This window comes from Diprion similis, chromosome 12 (assembly GCF_021155765.1).
Source record: "Diprion similis isolate iyDipSimi1 chromosome 12, iyDipSimi1.1, whole genome shotgun sequence".
NCBI classification, from domain to species: domain Eukaryota; kingdom Metazoa; phylum Arthropoda; class Insecta; order Hymenoptera; family Diprionidae; genus Diprion; species Diprion similis.
Genome location: NC_060116.1, coordinates 15,357,187 through 15,372,756, shown reverse-complemented (window position 1 = coordinate 15,372,756; position 15,570 = coordinate 15,357,187). Strand labels below are relative to the sequence as shown.

Below are 15,570 nucleotides of genomic sequence, written 5' to 3'. Positions count from 1 at the left end.
ATATGTAAATGTTGATAACAAAGGTTCCTGCAGTTCGCACGTTAGTCGGTTGTGATGATTGGACAGGTACACAAAGTCTGCGATACAGGCGTGCAAAAACGAAGGTGTACCATATAACATACGCGAGCACGATCGATCCAAGTGTCTCGTCTTATCGTCGTGTTGGTGTGAGACGCAGGGTGTAAAATTGCTTTATCGGTAAAATATTTACATCGGTTACACAAAGTGCGTCCTTAACACCCTCCTCGATGTAAAACCTACCCTAGCATAAATTTTATCTACGGTGTTCAGTTGTTGTGAAAACGTAATTCCCTGAGAATTTCAGATTTTCCAGACAAAAATCATTATTTATCCTATTTCTGTATTTGAATAGAGCACAGCACATTGTAAAGCGAATTTGTAAGAAATTTTAAAAAAATCAGAGCTCGGTTCATGACCATTGCCTAACAGTTGAAAGAAATTTTTTTTTTTTTCTCACCAGATGGCTAAATTTTTATGAACCTAGGATAAAAATTAGTATATTCCAGATACGACATGAAATTCTTTGAGATTTTCAGTTTTTTTTTGTCCAGGGGATGTTAAATCCCTTGAGAATTCCCTGTTTCCATAGTTTCCATAAATACTGGACACCCTGTTAAATCCTACTTACCGTGAAGGGCTTGAGCTTCGAGTAATCAACGAAGTCCAGGCGGAGGTCCTGCATGAATTCAATCGGCATCGTGTCATCGGGTAAGTCAGCCCGTGCAACCAACGGATAAAAGGTCTGCAAAAAAGAGAAGAAAAGTTCGCGACGATTATTATCGTTGAATCGAGGCTGACCGTTCAGCCATGTTTAATTATAAGGAACACCTACATAGTCGAATAAAGTGTCAAGTTATCGCGCTCATCAATCGGCGATATTATCGTTGAATTTTCGCTTTCATGACTCATCCCGAACGAACCTGAGATCTTATCTCAGTACGATTAATGATCTAGACACCTTTATTACCATTCAATTTCTATACATATTTTGATCTATTGATAATACTTGTCTCGTAACCAAAAATTCGCTGGCAATCGGCAATACTAATTATAAATTCAATCTTGACATTGGTATGGTTGTAAGCAATTCAATGAGTGCTTTTTAACGTACACACGACATACAGCTTGTTTATTTTCTTAAATTAATTCTTTTCCTCATACTTCTGAGAATCTTCTTAACCGCATCGCGTCTGCGCATAACATTAATTCCATAAAAAAGTTACTAGTTTTTGTTTTCTTTTTCTTCTACTTCCAATTTTTTTTTTGTTTTATATATTATATCCGAAACCGGTTACAAAAGCCACCGCTATTCGAACCTAGGCTGTCCGTCCTCCTCCACCTTTCTCTCGTGTGCAACTCCGAATCAGTTGACACACGTGTCACGTGTGATGATGATATGTGATTTTTTTGTGCGGTCGCTATACCCCCTTCCATCGATTGACATACGATGGTTGAGAACGCCAAGCGACCATTTTATTCTAGCACCTGTTAGGAACACCCAGGCGAATGTTATCGCAAGGCTGTGGACATTTCTTGGGTGCTTCGATACATTTCGAGAAATTATTTACGGTATGCCTGAAGAAGTTTCCCTTCTCGCGAGAATAATTCTTCCATCGTAACGTCGCGAGAGCTTTTCTCTTCTCTATACGCGACTTCCGGATATTGAATTCGTTAAACGGAAATCGCAGATTGGAAAGAATTTTCATCGTAAAATGTGAATTTCACGTTGATTTCTTCGGTTTTTTTTCTTTTACTCTACCTGCCGCCATATCGTGTCCCGGGAGAGGTTTGAACTCTCGCTACCCAGAATACCAGTCGGCCGTTTTACCGTCTGCGCCACGGCCGACTCACGAATACAGGATGTTACAAAGCTGTCTTGTATTATACGTAGTCGTATGAGAAAGCGAGTGACATCATTCTGTTTTATTATTTCGTTGTTGTCTACAACCAAATATCTGACTTCGTTCTTTTTTGTATTATTTCCAAAACAAGTTTCTTCAGAGTCCGCAATGTACAGAAATATTTGCGTTAAACTGTTTAATTGATAAAACAGTAAGCTCGATCTAAATAATTGTCAAGCATAATAGTTTAATTTTTTTTTTTTCCCTCGAATTCACCTCCCATATATATAACGTATCAATGAAAAATGATATTGCAATAAGAATCAAAAAATATATCCTCCTCGATTAACCTCGAGCGATAAACACGAACGTGATACGCGGTTCGACAAAAATTCAGAAGCCAATTTGCGGTTTATTTTTCCCTCTTCTTTTTTTCTTTTTTGGTTTTGAAACTAGAATTACCGATATCTATCGCATTGCAGTGAACGATTTAGAGAAACAAGGTCATACCGCGAGTCAGAATCCAGTCGTCGACATTCTCTACATTATAAAGAACAGGTATCATCGTCAGGTTTGCGGTTTTGAATGATCGCGGCTCGACCGCAAAACCGACGGTACGTGACCCGAAAAGTGACCTTGAAAAATTGCTACGACGTATGCATATATGGTAGTACAATTGTACACGAATAATAGTAATAGTAATAATAATAATTGCACGCGTTCTAGTTTTATCGCAATGAAAAATCGGTATAAATGCATATAATATGCTATCAGTATACTGCATTTGTGTAATTGAACGCGATTGCCTGCAGCAGTTGTCGATGCGAATGGTTCACGAATATATCCTGCACGTATTTCAAACAGCACGTATCGTCCCTTAGAACCGTTCCATTCCATTCCCCGCAGTGTCCTTAGAGTTGAATGTTCTCTAATTGAGCGGGACGGTCGACTAGCAGTAATTAGAAGCCGGCTAATGACGTTAATTACAATTAGAACTTGGAGCTCTGAGGCGAAGCGTCTGTAGCTCCGATCTCTACACGTTGAAGCACGATCTCACGGTGAATAGTACATATCAAAGCGAGTTTGTAAACTGTACTATATATATATGTGTACAGACTACAGGTTACATACAGCGCTCGACCGAACTATAATATCGTATAACAGGACACCCGTGTCTTGTTTATTAATTAATTCCAACAAAAGTTGACAAACAAACCGCAAATTAGGCGACTGCACTGTCGTCAGCTGCACTCTGCGATGCAGATCCCCACATTTGCTTCATTTGCAACAATGATAAGTTGGAGAATATCTATAGAGTTATCAAGTTTCAGATCTGACGATAGAAGGTATTAGGTAGACGACGGTATCTGGAGTTAGACTAGCTAAGCGATCCACAAGTATAACTATTGTGGATCTGGAATGCTGGTGGTGGTTTTGATGTAACGTGTAACTTACAAGTGCAGGCCAAGCCACGCTGCAGGCACTGACTGGTGTGGTGGTGCTTCTCAGTGGTTTCCCGTTCACCCTGTGAGGAGGATGATGATGGTTGTTGTTTGGCCCGTGGTTCGGATGGTTGATGACAAGACCTGGGTGACGAGGGTCGGGTCGGTCTGCCCAGCAAAGGGCCTTCTCGACGAGAAAAAAGGAGAAGACAGCATCCCGGTAAGGAGAGAGCCACTCTCTTCGTTGCCACTCGACGTCGTCGTATTCCACGAGAACCTGGAAGCAGATTTGTAAAATTTTTGATGTTATTTATTTTTTAAATTTTCTAAAAATAAAAAAGAATAATGAAGTACGAAGACAGAGTTTGTGCAAGGCAACAAAAACAAAGTGGACTTTATACTGTGGAATTGTATTTCTGTATCAAGGGTATAACGTGAGTGTCACACGTAATTCCAGTGGACCACGCGCGTGACAAAATCCCGTCACGTCTGCACGTCTCGGTTCACTGATGCATGTAGAAACCAATCTGTGACGAAAGGGACGCACGATCATTCGGGAATGACATGAAAATAATAACGAAAAACAATGGATTGAAAAATGTAGCGACGAAAAGAATGAGAAAACGAAGAAATGAAGCAGAAAATCGACCCTGACTTCCAGTCGAAGAATGACGAGTGGGTTGAAATTTGTTTGCGTTAACGAATACCTATACCAATGGAAGCAAAGATTGCGAGGTGAAAACAGAAGACCATTTGCACAAGTGTGCAAAAGTCTGGATATCGCTGTGTAACTGCTTTTTCGCGTGGGTGTCGATTTCTACACAGCAAGGTAAACGAGTGTTTGGACCACACGGCAAAAAAGGTTGATTCATGAATTCCAGGAGGTGAAAAGGGGGACTAGATTAGACAAGACTCGTGGTAACAGGTGGACCTCGGTCTGTCCACGTGAAGAACAGCGTTCAATTCGATATCCAACGACCCCAATACCATCGGCAATAAGACAGGACCAGATCTGGTTTTGATCGTAACTGGTCCCTGACCACCAAAGCTAGCTAGGATGTGAAGCCCGAACCCCAATCACGAGGGAAATTTGAGATGCTTCAGACGAAGAGTCCGCATTCCATAAAAATACTTGTAGATAAAACCAGCGATTTGATATTTCCGTCGACTTTTGCTGAAAGCAGTTCCAATGTTTCCATAACTTTTTTTAAGGTCCTAAAGTCAGGGAGGAGCGTCCTCCATAAAGATACTAACAATAATAGAATCGGAATCGACCCAGCCATTAAACGAGTCTGACGTGCAACATGGACGTGTGGCGGTGGATTCCGCAACCAAACGAAAGTGTTTCCTCAGTTCAGAGCCCTGTGGATAGATGGCGGCTGCTATCGGAGCCCGGTACCAGAATGGCCGACGATGATCTCGGCGGCGGCGCCGCCTCCTGGACGGCGGAGGCCGCCCTCATGGTTGCCGTGGCAACGGATGGCGGCCATCTTCCCTGCGGACGACAATTCCGCGACCTGCCTCAAACCTCCTCCTCACAATCAGCAGCAGCAGCGAGACGCGGGAGAGTGAACGTAGTTCCTCCTCCACCTCCGCCTCCTCCCCTCGACCCCCTTGAGTGTCCTTCCCCACCAGGTCACCCGTTTCTCCTACTTCTCCTGGTTATTCCAAGCAACGCCATCAGCTACGGCAGCGCCCCAACCGGGATGAAACTTTTCAACTTCCTTGTCTGGCGACCGGCTCTCACCCACAGTCTCTCTTACCGTCACCGGAGGGGTGTCACGACCCGTTTTTAGCTATAGTCAGAGCTTAAAGAGGATGTTGAACTCTAATGTGTGCAGGTCCGTTCTCTTTATCCTCAGCGTCGCTGCATGAGCTGAAAATTCCAAAGGTTCATCTTTTGTCACTCTTCTTCTTCGCGAGGGAACAGGTGCGACGTGTTACTGATGGGATAAGGAATTTCGAATGTAACTATATACACAGTTCCGTGCCTTTCTCCGGTGATTGATGCTCCAGTTTCTTTTTTTTTTTTTTTCACAGTCAATTTAATTTTGCTACATAACTCGAATGCTGCACGGAATAAATACGATTTCAGAAACTTAAACACACCCTTGAGGTTTGGGTACCTGTTTGGATATTTTAAAGGAAAATACACTAGCATCGCAAATGAGGATTTGCATATTCCATGGTTCATCAATTGCGTCAAAAGATTCCAAATCACTTCCAAAAATTGTCAACCTCCTTCATTTTCATTTCACTGATCCGAAACCAATGAAATGTATCATAAATTTGTTGAACATCGATAACCCGGATCAACAACAAAAAAAATGATTTTCAAAATCTTCACCTTCATTCATAACTTATAAAGTTTGCTTTTGTTTTTTTTACGTTGATAAATAAGTCCGGAAGTTGTTCGTTGATAACTACAAACAGGAGCGGCAGGTATCAGCACGTTAAAATAAAAAAGAAACTTCGTCTACAATAAAACTATGTTTTCTTTTATTAATAATTACGTGGAAGAGATCAAAACTTCGTATCTTGAATCCAGACTCGAAATTCGTGTTTACTGGTGTAATAGAAGTGATTTAAAATCTTTCCACGTCACCCACGTGATTGCCTCTTCGACAATTTTTCTGGAAATATTAAATATGACCCCGTCGCAATGTTTTGTGGTTATCTAAAGAAGACCATCGAGGTTGAAGCCTGTCAATTGAAAGTTGATACTGTACGTTCCAACGTGTAAATTACACACACAACATATGACGATACGCGATGACGCAGTGCAGAGTTACTTATGCGTGAAAATCGCGCGGGAAATCCGTGGAAGCGAAGAAGACACGTCGTCGACGGTTATAGCTTGCAGTGTAGGTATAGTGTATTCCATACAAAACTCGTGACGGCGGCCTTGACCAATCGGAAATAGTCGACAGATGGTTCACGTTTACGGAATCTATGGCTATAAAAATTCAGCATTATAAACAGTCGAACGTCTTCCTCTTTCACGGTTTATGCACGCATACGTATACGTATATACTTGTATCGGCATATATATATATATATGTATATTATATCCACGGCTATTGGGGCAAGGAAGCAAATGAAAATAAGCAAATCCGGCTTGAATTTGGTGAAATGAATCTCGATGGGGAAACTTAAGCCTCAAAAGCCGAGCACCAGAAGTTCGAAACGACGTATATACGCAGCTGAGAAATGCATCAAAGTGTACAACAACAGCGAAGAATTGGCACTGGAACGTGACCAGTTCCCATGTGTTTTCTAACAGTAAATGGCAACAACAGAATCGTGTTTCTACACGTGTAACGACACGGTTAGAATAATTAGCCATTAATCCATCGTCGGAACTACCAGCTTAACGAGACGTGAACATCGTTCGTGGATTTTCTGCGAATGGCGAATAATTTTCAAAATGTGTATTATGAAGCGAATGTGAATAGCGAAAATTTTGAATAATATTTCCTAAGAGCTCAAAAATGAGCGATATAAGATGACGCGACTTGTTGTAGGTACTTAGCCATCATGTTGAAGTTAGCAACGTTACGTTAGAAATTCAGTACACCGTAATGAAACAAATTACACTGATATTTCGAAATTAAAGTTCCTTAAAAATCGTTGTAAAATTAAGAAAGTAGCGATTTTTTCCCCAATCCTTGATTACGATAAAGTTACTAACTTCATCCTCGTACCTACATAGCCAATATCATCATATATACTCTCCACAACCCGCAGATGAATAAATGACGTCTAATAGATAGCGTCATCTGTTGTCTCTCAAAATATGCACGCTGCTGAAAATATACAATGAGAAAAGTATATTTTCTTCATTCTTTCTTTTTCCTTTTTTTTTTTTTTTTTGCACATACATGTATGTTAATATAAAAAGAAAACTGCAGAAGTGCGAGATCGAAAAGACTCGTTTCAAAGATGATCATCCCTCCGGGGATTCGAATGTGAAAAATAAGATACGTGTAATAAAAAATATAAAACTAGTAAGCGTTGCAGGTTCATGCGAGACTACAAAGCTTTTCCAGCTGGTCCAACGTTGTCGAATCCGTAGAATATAATCCGAGCTAGAACAACGGCTAGCCTAGACTGTATCCAGCTATATACGTGGCATGCACCATAGCGTCTCCTCTCGGTGAAGGTATACGTTTTGTTTTCCGTTAATATTATTGCAGCACACGGCGCGAACGGATGCCTCCGGCTCTTTTCTTCTCCCGTTCTCATTTCCTGGTTTTTTCTCCTCTGAAAATGACGACGGCATGTAGCCTTAGTTCAGAAGCTGTAGGTTGGTACGCAGCCTCGGGTATAGAAGCCGAAGCCAGGTCGCACTTGGCAAGAAAATCAGTTTTTCATATTTATTTTTACCACTTTTTTAAGCTTTCGCGAACCTCCGCAAAGCTCCGAGCTTTTTCTCAGTTAGCAACAGCATCGCCGAGCTCTGCGTGCACGCAGAATCCGTGAATCTAGAACTTCTTTTCTCCTCCTCCTCCTACAGCTGCTGCTGCTGCTGCTGCTGCTGAAATAGGCCGAGTACTGTGCAGTGTTTCGAGTGAATGCAAGCAGCTCGGCTTGTGAGTTCAAAACCCTCTTTCTGAAACGCTGGGCGTTGAATGAGCTTACATACATTATATATATATATATATATATACAGTCTACGTTATTCCATGCAGCGAGCGCACCTACCTCTCTTATATTACATATATGTGTACTGCATACGTTGCGACACAAGTCACGTTGCACATAACGAGATGGGAGGTAACGAGAATAAGAAAGAAGACGAAAAAATTTCATTCGAGAAGAGATAATTTTGGCAGGGAACTAAGAATCGTGCAACATTCCTGATAAATCGAGACGCGGTCTCAGCTCGACGCAAAGGCTGATGCGGTTTTTTTTTTACACTCATCGTCAGTTGCAGGGAACAATGAGTTTAAGGTTTTGCACAATTGTTCGCAGGTTTACCGTGATCGATCACTTTCTGCCGCCTTCTTTATCCCCCCCGCCTCCCTTTTTTTACATTACGTTTGACCGATCGCTTGTTCAACACCTGTAAAAACTTTCTCATAAGTTAAACGTTACATAAGGTTCTTTGATGAATATCTTATTGCAATTGTTGCACCAAATTTTGTCAGATAATCAATGTAATAGAAAAATATCTAATCTGTGTATAATGCGTACGAAAATATTGATAGTCAAGATGATATATATATGCGTATAAAATATAAGGGTGCCGGATGCGAAGGATCTAAAAGAAAAATTGAGTTTCGCATGGATCGCAATATATGTATGAGCGAGTAGGTAATGCTTGAACATGGAATCAGTAATGTCGTGTAACGAGCTTTTTCCGCGCAGGTATATAATATTGCGGAATTTGCGCGAGTCACGACGCTAGTGACTGGACTGAATGCAGCTGGAAGACACAAGGGAATATATATAGGATATATATATATACAGTTAATAACAGAGCGCAACTATAAGCTCGTGCAGTAAACGCAGATTTACGACGAGCAACAAACAACACGTATATAAGTACATTATGTACTCATAAAGTGCGATAATGCAAGAAGATACCGTCGACGACTGCATAGCAGCAGGTAATGGTGTACATTGTGACGCGAATCGCGGAATTAACAGGCAAGGAATGCCAATCTTCTGCAATCTCCCAAGGACGAAAGATTTTTCAATCATATAATTACACAGCGTCGTCGTCTACTCCAAGGACAGAAGTTACGCGAATTATTCTAACGATTATAACGCTGCCAGGTACAATAATAATAACAATTATAGTATGGACCAAATACACGAGACAGCCGATTGAGGGATGCATAATAGGTATGTATATATATATATATTATATGTACACGGTTAGAAAAAAAATATCCCGGAATGTCCACTAAAATTTTTGGGTTCATTTTAACCATTTTTTAATGGATCACTAAGTGAAGAAAAAAGTACAAGGAACCAATTAAATGTTGATATGACAATTTAAATGTTATAAATACAATAATTTGTTGAAATCTAACAAATAACACAAACATAAAGTGGACCTGCTGGGACATTATGTTTAGTTTAATTTTTCTAACAGTGTATATAATTATATATATATATATATATATATATATACACTGTTCCTCGGGATCATAGGCTTTGATCAAACTTCTAGAGATATTTCTAATTTGTCCCAAAATATTCAACTTCTGACAAGTAGTTTCATCCATCGGGCTTTGATTATTTGCTCGATTTAAAACGTACATGATGCAGATTTTCGAAAATTCACAATTTGCACTTGAATCTGTCAACATCTGCTATCGAATCTTGATTAGAGGCTAACAACAACTGATATCTAACAGATAAATAATTTTTTTTCAAATCACCATAAAACAACCAAAAAAAAAAAAACAAAAAAAAAACTGTCCATCTGTCAAATAAAATCGCTCGATCCAAAGATCCTCAGGGGGGCGGGGGGGGAGGTGCTAATGCACCTGATTTTTCTAACCACCTGCAATCGTCTCGCACACCCTGTGCCCACCTGTAATGCGTCATGTGTGCATGTGATTGTCGAGGTGCATCGTGGCGTTGCGTTGGTTGGTTGGTTCATCTCTCCGTGACGTCTGAACGAGAACGCGTTTCCCCTCCTTCTAGAGAGAGTGAGTGAGAGAGAGAGAGAGAGAGAGAGAGAGAGAGAGAGAGCGAGAGGAGGGAGGGAGAGTCACCGGAAGTTGGAGGCCACTTGCTGACCTTGTCACACGTCGTCGCGTCGCGTAGCGTCGACGGCTGCATGCTGGTTGGTTGTGTATTGGACTATATACGCGACAGGCGTTTAAGGTTCGTTCATGAGGCGTCGTGAGCACAGAGCACAGAGCACAGAGCACAGAGCACGGAGCTCGGCATACGCAGACTTCTCGCCGCAAATGACGGACTACGTGTATTCCGTGAGGACAGGACTTTGCCCTGCACGCACTTTACGCACCTGTGACTGGGCAGGTGGACGAACCAGCCGTTTGAACGTATATCTACACTAACTGCAGGTGCCACCGAGAATCGCAAAAACTGCAGACATAGTTATAATATAACTTGACAAGTATGTCCGAAATTTTTATCCCGGACGATATTTTCCATGGTTTTGTGAATTTTTATCACACATTATTTACTTTTTAAATTTTTATCGAAATTTAATTTCAGAAAATGAAGAAGAAAATGATCTTTACAAAAAAAAAAAAAACAAGATAATTACAACAACAACAACAACAACTCACAGACGCGTCACGATTAATGTTATAATATTAAACCTGAGGAGCTTGGAAAATATAATCAAGTGTCGAAAAAATTTTATTACTGAAATTGATTTGAGGAGAGAGGTGGAGGAGGGGGGGTTTAGACTTGTGATGATCACTGACAAGGAACATCAGTTTGTTGTCCCCCTCTGATTTCGTTGAGACTCGTGCATTTCGTAGACCATTGAAAATTAAAGAGACACGTATTTTTTTTTTATCTGTGGGAAAACGGTTTGAAGGGGTGAAAACAATCCCCAAAGACGAGAACTTAACGAAGTGATTTCTTCAACCAACAGTGAAACGTATTTTTAACGAATAGGAAAACTTCAGCGTTAGTTTCATTCAAATCCATGAAACGCATCGAGAAATCACTTCGTTGGATGTCCATCTTTCGGGGTCGTTTTCACCCCTCTGAACCGTTTTTCAGCAGTTAAAAAAAAATACGTGCCTCTTGTTTTTCAATTTTTTACAACATACACGAGTCTCGACGTAATCAGAGGGGGACACCAAATTAATGTTCCTTGTGCGACTCGGTTGAACCTCGGTGACGTGTTTATGAAGCTTGTTTATGCAAATAAGAACGTGGTGTGAAAAAATAGGCCGACTATGTACAACGAGATGGGTGTAATAATTCCCTGACGTAGATACACGTATGTATATATTATATAGTACGCATTAATTTAGGCTCGTTTTGTAACTTGACCCAAAGACTGACCCTCGAAGTGGAGAAACTGGCCGAAGCGAGCGAATAATGTACCTTTATGCAGCAACGTTGCAGTGTTGAATGCACCGGTGAAGAAACATAACGAAATAGAAAGAGGACAAGAAAGTATGACACAAAAAGATAACAAAATATTCACGATGCTGAAGTTAGTAGCGTCAATGTAACGAAAAAATTACGATTTTTCTTTCAAGTTTATAGTAACTTTGAAATAGTCAAGTTTTTAAAGTAATATGAATACGTTCTGTTCAACAACGGTTCTTTCGAAAGTGTTAATCGTCACAATAACGTTACTGACATCAGCCTATAACGGATATTCGATGTGCAAGTAGACGCAGTTTTTATCGGCTGTGATTTTTTTTTCTTTATTTTTTTATTTTTATTTTTTTTTGCATATAACGCAAAGCGATTATAACATCGTAAAACGGTGTGTATTGTAATGACCATTGAAAAAATTGTACGACGGTGATACAGAAGCGAACGGTTAAATATCGAAAGAGCAAGATGGCTGCCACCGGCAAAGCGAAACACAATACCAATTTTCTGTCACAATGCAGTGAAGTACAGCCGAAAAACTGGGTCGCCTAATCTAATCTGCTTCAATTTAGACACTTGAAAGCGAGGTCTGCTGGCTTTGGCTCTCGTTCTGGCTTTGGCTGTGGCTCCGCTTTCGACAGGATACATTTACTGTGGCTCAACGACGACGACGACGACGACGATGACGACGACACGAGGAGAGTAGGCAAACGTGTTTAAATATGTATACACGGATCGGCTTTATCTCTTAATCCTCAAAAAACCGACTGAACTCGAAACTAGATCGACACTTCCGAAAATGTACATGAAGCGTGACGACGCTGAGTCGAAAAATAGTTTCTTTTTAACGGGATAAAATTCCTTCCTTCTGTATAATGAACACCTGCTTGGTAAAAAAATTTCCTTTACAAATATTCATTATATCATATTTTGATGATGATTTTAAAAAGAAAAGAATTTCAAAATTCACCGTATCTATAAACTGCTAAAAATTTCTGAATGGACAGTTTTATTCTTATACAAAACAGTGAATTTACCATACGTAAATCAATTTACAAATATAATGAATTTATTTACACAATTTAGTGAATTCAAATTATTGTTTTTATGTTTTTCCTTATAAATTTTATTAAAATCAATCAATTTTTATCGTAATTTACATCGCTACATGGAATTTTTTTTTTAATTTGCAAATGATTTCGTAATTTGAAAACTCTTTTGTACAGTAGAGATGTGTAGTAAATTCACAATCATTTTTAAGTGTGTAGTTACATGTATAAATTTAACATCAAAGATGTCAATTTACAATCTCTCTGTATCGATATCGTGAAATTATATTTAAAAACAATTTACGTTACACACACGATATAAACCGTAGGCAAGAAAATCGAATATTTATATACAATATGTATAGTCGATTCGTGTATAACACTGTATATATATATATAACAACCATATAAACCGTGAAATGAAACTCGGTACTGTAATTTCAACCATATTATACACAGCGGCGCTTTCGTAATATAATTACCGAAGTAAATAACGAAAATTTCATATTACTACACGTGCCATTCACGTACTCGGTAATAATACGTATATACATATATATATATATATATATATATATATATATATATATATATATATATATATATATATATATATATATATATATATATATATATATATTTATACACACAAAGATATATAGGAACATAGATGCAGAGAGACGTGTATTACTCGTAACGGTCAATCATAGTAAAAAGAAACGAAAGTGCTTAACTCCGTATTTCGCTGCACCACAGCTGTAATAACACTGTGCCAAGAATCGGGACCATTCTCTTATAATGCCAAGTTGATACCTCTACATACAGTAAAGTCGTCGACTTTCTCATAGAAATTATCATCGTTATAAACGTGTGTGCGTGTCTGTGCGCGTATAGAGAACGGTATACAGAAGGCGCGTTCCGTTTCACGAGTAAAAAACCAATAAAACAAAAATGGAAAGAGGAGAAGAGAAAAAAACGGGACCGGCTGCTGGTGGCCAGCGATATTTAAGAATCTTTAAAAATAGCAGAGCCTCCGATTTTCCATTACATTTTTGCCGTCTCTCTCTCTCTCTTTCTCTCTCTTTCTTTTTCTCGTTCCTCGATCACCTGATCCCCCCCCCCCCCCCCCACCCCTTTTCTTAACTCGAGAAAATATTCTTACTGCACTCTCTCAAGTATAATTTCCACAAAAGCTGTACGATTCGTTTATAAAAATCTAGTTGATAATATAAATCTTAAAAAGTAGGAGATGATCGAATTACATATTATAGACGTACGTCTAAGATTAAAGTCTTTTCATTTCAATTTTCAAAATTGTCTGCAAGCCAATCAAATCAGCATGATCAAGAGATCGAATAATTGTTTAATGCGAATGTTGATGATGAAAAAAAAAATTCGCCGGATAGTGAAAATTGTTGTTAATATGACGACAAAAAAAAAAAAAATTAACTATATAGTGTGTCAGGGCAGGTACAGCGGAACATGAATCACCGAAAGCATGCGGCATGCCAGCGGGAACAAAACTTTCTCGATGACTGAGCCTACATTGCTCGAGATCGGATATGGACCCCTTTAACAGTCCGGAACGTTAATATACGGCCATTCAAGCCGATAGAACAACGCGAGTTCCAACTCTCTGAAATGCTGCAGGACGTAGGAGGAGGCGAACTTCGTCCTTGAGTCCAGTGGTTGTGCCTTGTTGGCGTTACTTCGTTTCGCAAGTTAATTACTTTTTTCACCCCCAGAGTGTAATGTTTAAACATTTTTTTTTAAATTTATCGTAATAGAATTGGATAAAACGACGAGGATTCCCGCGACATAGGAGAGGGTGGAGGACACGTCGGGGCCCCTTAAAAAAATTTGGCTAGAATATTTTTCATTTGTTTTCTGTCAAATTATCGTAATATTGATGTTATTTAATTATTTTCAAGCCAATGTGAGATATCTGGGGTATAATGAATATTTTTTGGAGATATCTGGGCTCAAAAAAAAATATTTTTTTACTTTTCATTCATTGTTGTAAATTAGAAAAAAAAAAAAAAAACTGCTATCAAAGTTTGTTATTTCAAAAATTTTTAGATCGAGTCCGTCGTACCTTAGATAAAAAATATATATTTTCCATACAGTTTCGGTAAAATTTCGATGAATTTGTTCAAAGTAGAAGAGAAATCAATTATTTTTACGATAAAAATTGTTGTCGCGTTTAACAAGCTTCGTGCTCTGATGCATAATTAAAAATTACGAAACAGCTGTGTGAACATTCCATCGTAATTTCTGAACTGCGAGTTTGATTCTTAACCGATATCCAGGGCGCAGGTATTCGATCGATCGGAAGCACGACCGACCCGCATGACGAATGTCACGATAAAATATTCATAAGAGATGGAAACGACGATGGAAGAATGGATTATGGATTACGACGACGACTTTACTTGCTTTATTATACATACACGTACAGTACAGTTGAAGTTGAAGTCGAAGTTGAAGTTATGTGCATTTTATACACGCGATTAAGTAGGCCGTATTAACTTCTCTCGAATCATCGTACCTACTACACACGTTGAGCTTTAAGCTTATACAATCGGTATTATAGGATCAGCTGTTTCTCTTATAGAAACTATTTACAAAAATAGCCTGACAATGAGAATGTTATATTAGGTTGTTCGGAGAGAGAAAACGAAGAAAAAAGTAAAAAGAAAAAGAATAACAGTTAGTACCATTACAGTCCGAAAAATGACCAAAAAAAAAATTGGTCTGTGCACTGTGAAAAAAGTCTACTCAATTATCTGTTTATAAAGAACAAAAAGCGAGAGAGAAAAAAAAATTTGTCTTTTAAATTGAATTCTAAATCCTTACGAAATGCGATTTATAAACCTATGTGATGATAAATCGATAAAAAATGAATCATAAGTTAGAAAACTAAAAAAAAAAAAAAAAAAAATAAAAGAAAAGCCCCGCGAATTCAGTTTTCGAAAAAATTAAGTACCTTAAGCCTTGTATATAGTATATCACCGACCGTAAAAACCTTGACACGACACGAAAAGAAACACAAGTAAAGTAATTCGAAAGGTATATAATTTGAAAAAAAGAGTGAGTCTATATAACGTGTGTGTGTGTGTATATATATAAATATATATGTATCCACACATGTATCGTAGGAATAATTGT

The 15,570-nt window shown here is 38.8% G+C and overlaps 1 protein-coding gene across 4 annotated transcripts in view; it reads right to left on the bottom strand.

The window, feature by feature from the left end:
- Window positions 1-15,570, bottom strand: part of LOC124413111 (probable JmjC domain-containing histone demethylation protein 2C) — a 223,803-nt gene that overhangs the window by 153,932 nt on the left and 54,301 nt on the right. For all 4 annotated transcript variants that reach the window (XM_046893479.1, XM_046893481.1, XM_046893480.1 and 1 more), the window contains 2 exons: window positions 3,318-3,581; window positions 650-763 (listed from right to left, as the gene is read on the bottom strand). In XM_046893479.1, coding sequence (XP_046749435.1) covers window positions 650-763; window positions 3,318-3,581 — 378 coding nt within the window. The remainder of the gene's footprint in view (window positions 1-649; window positions 764-3,317; window positions 3,582-15,570) is intronic.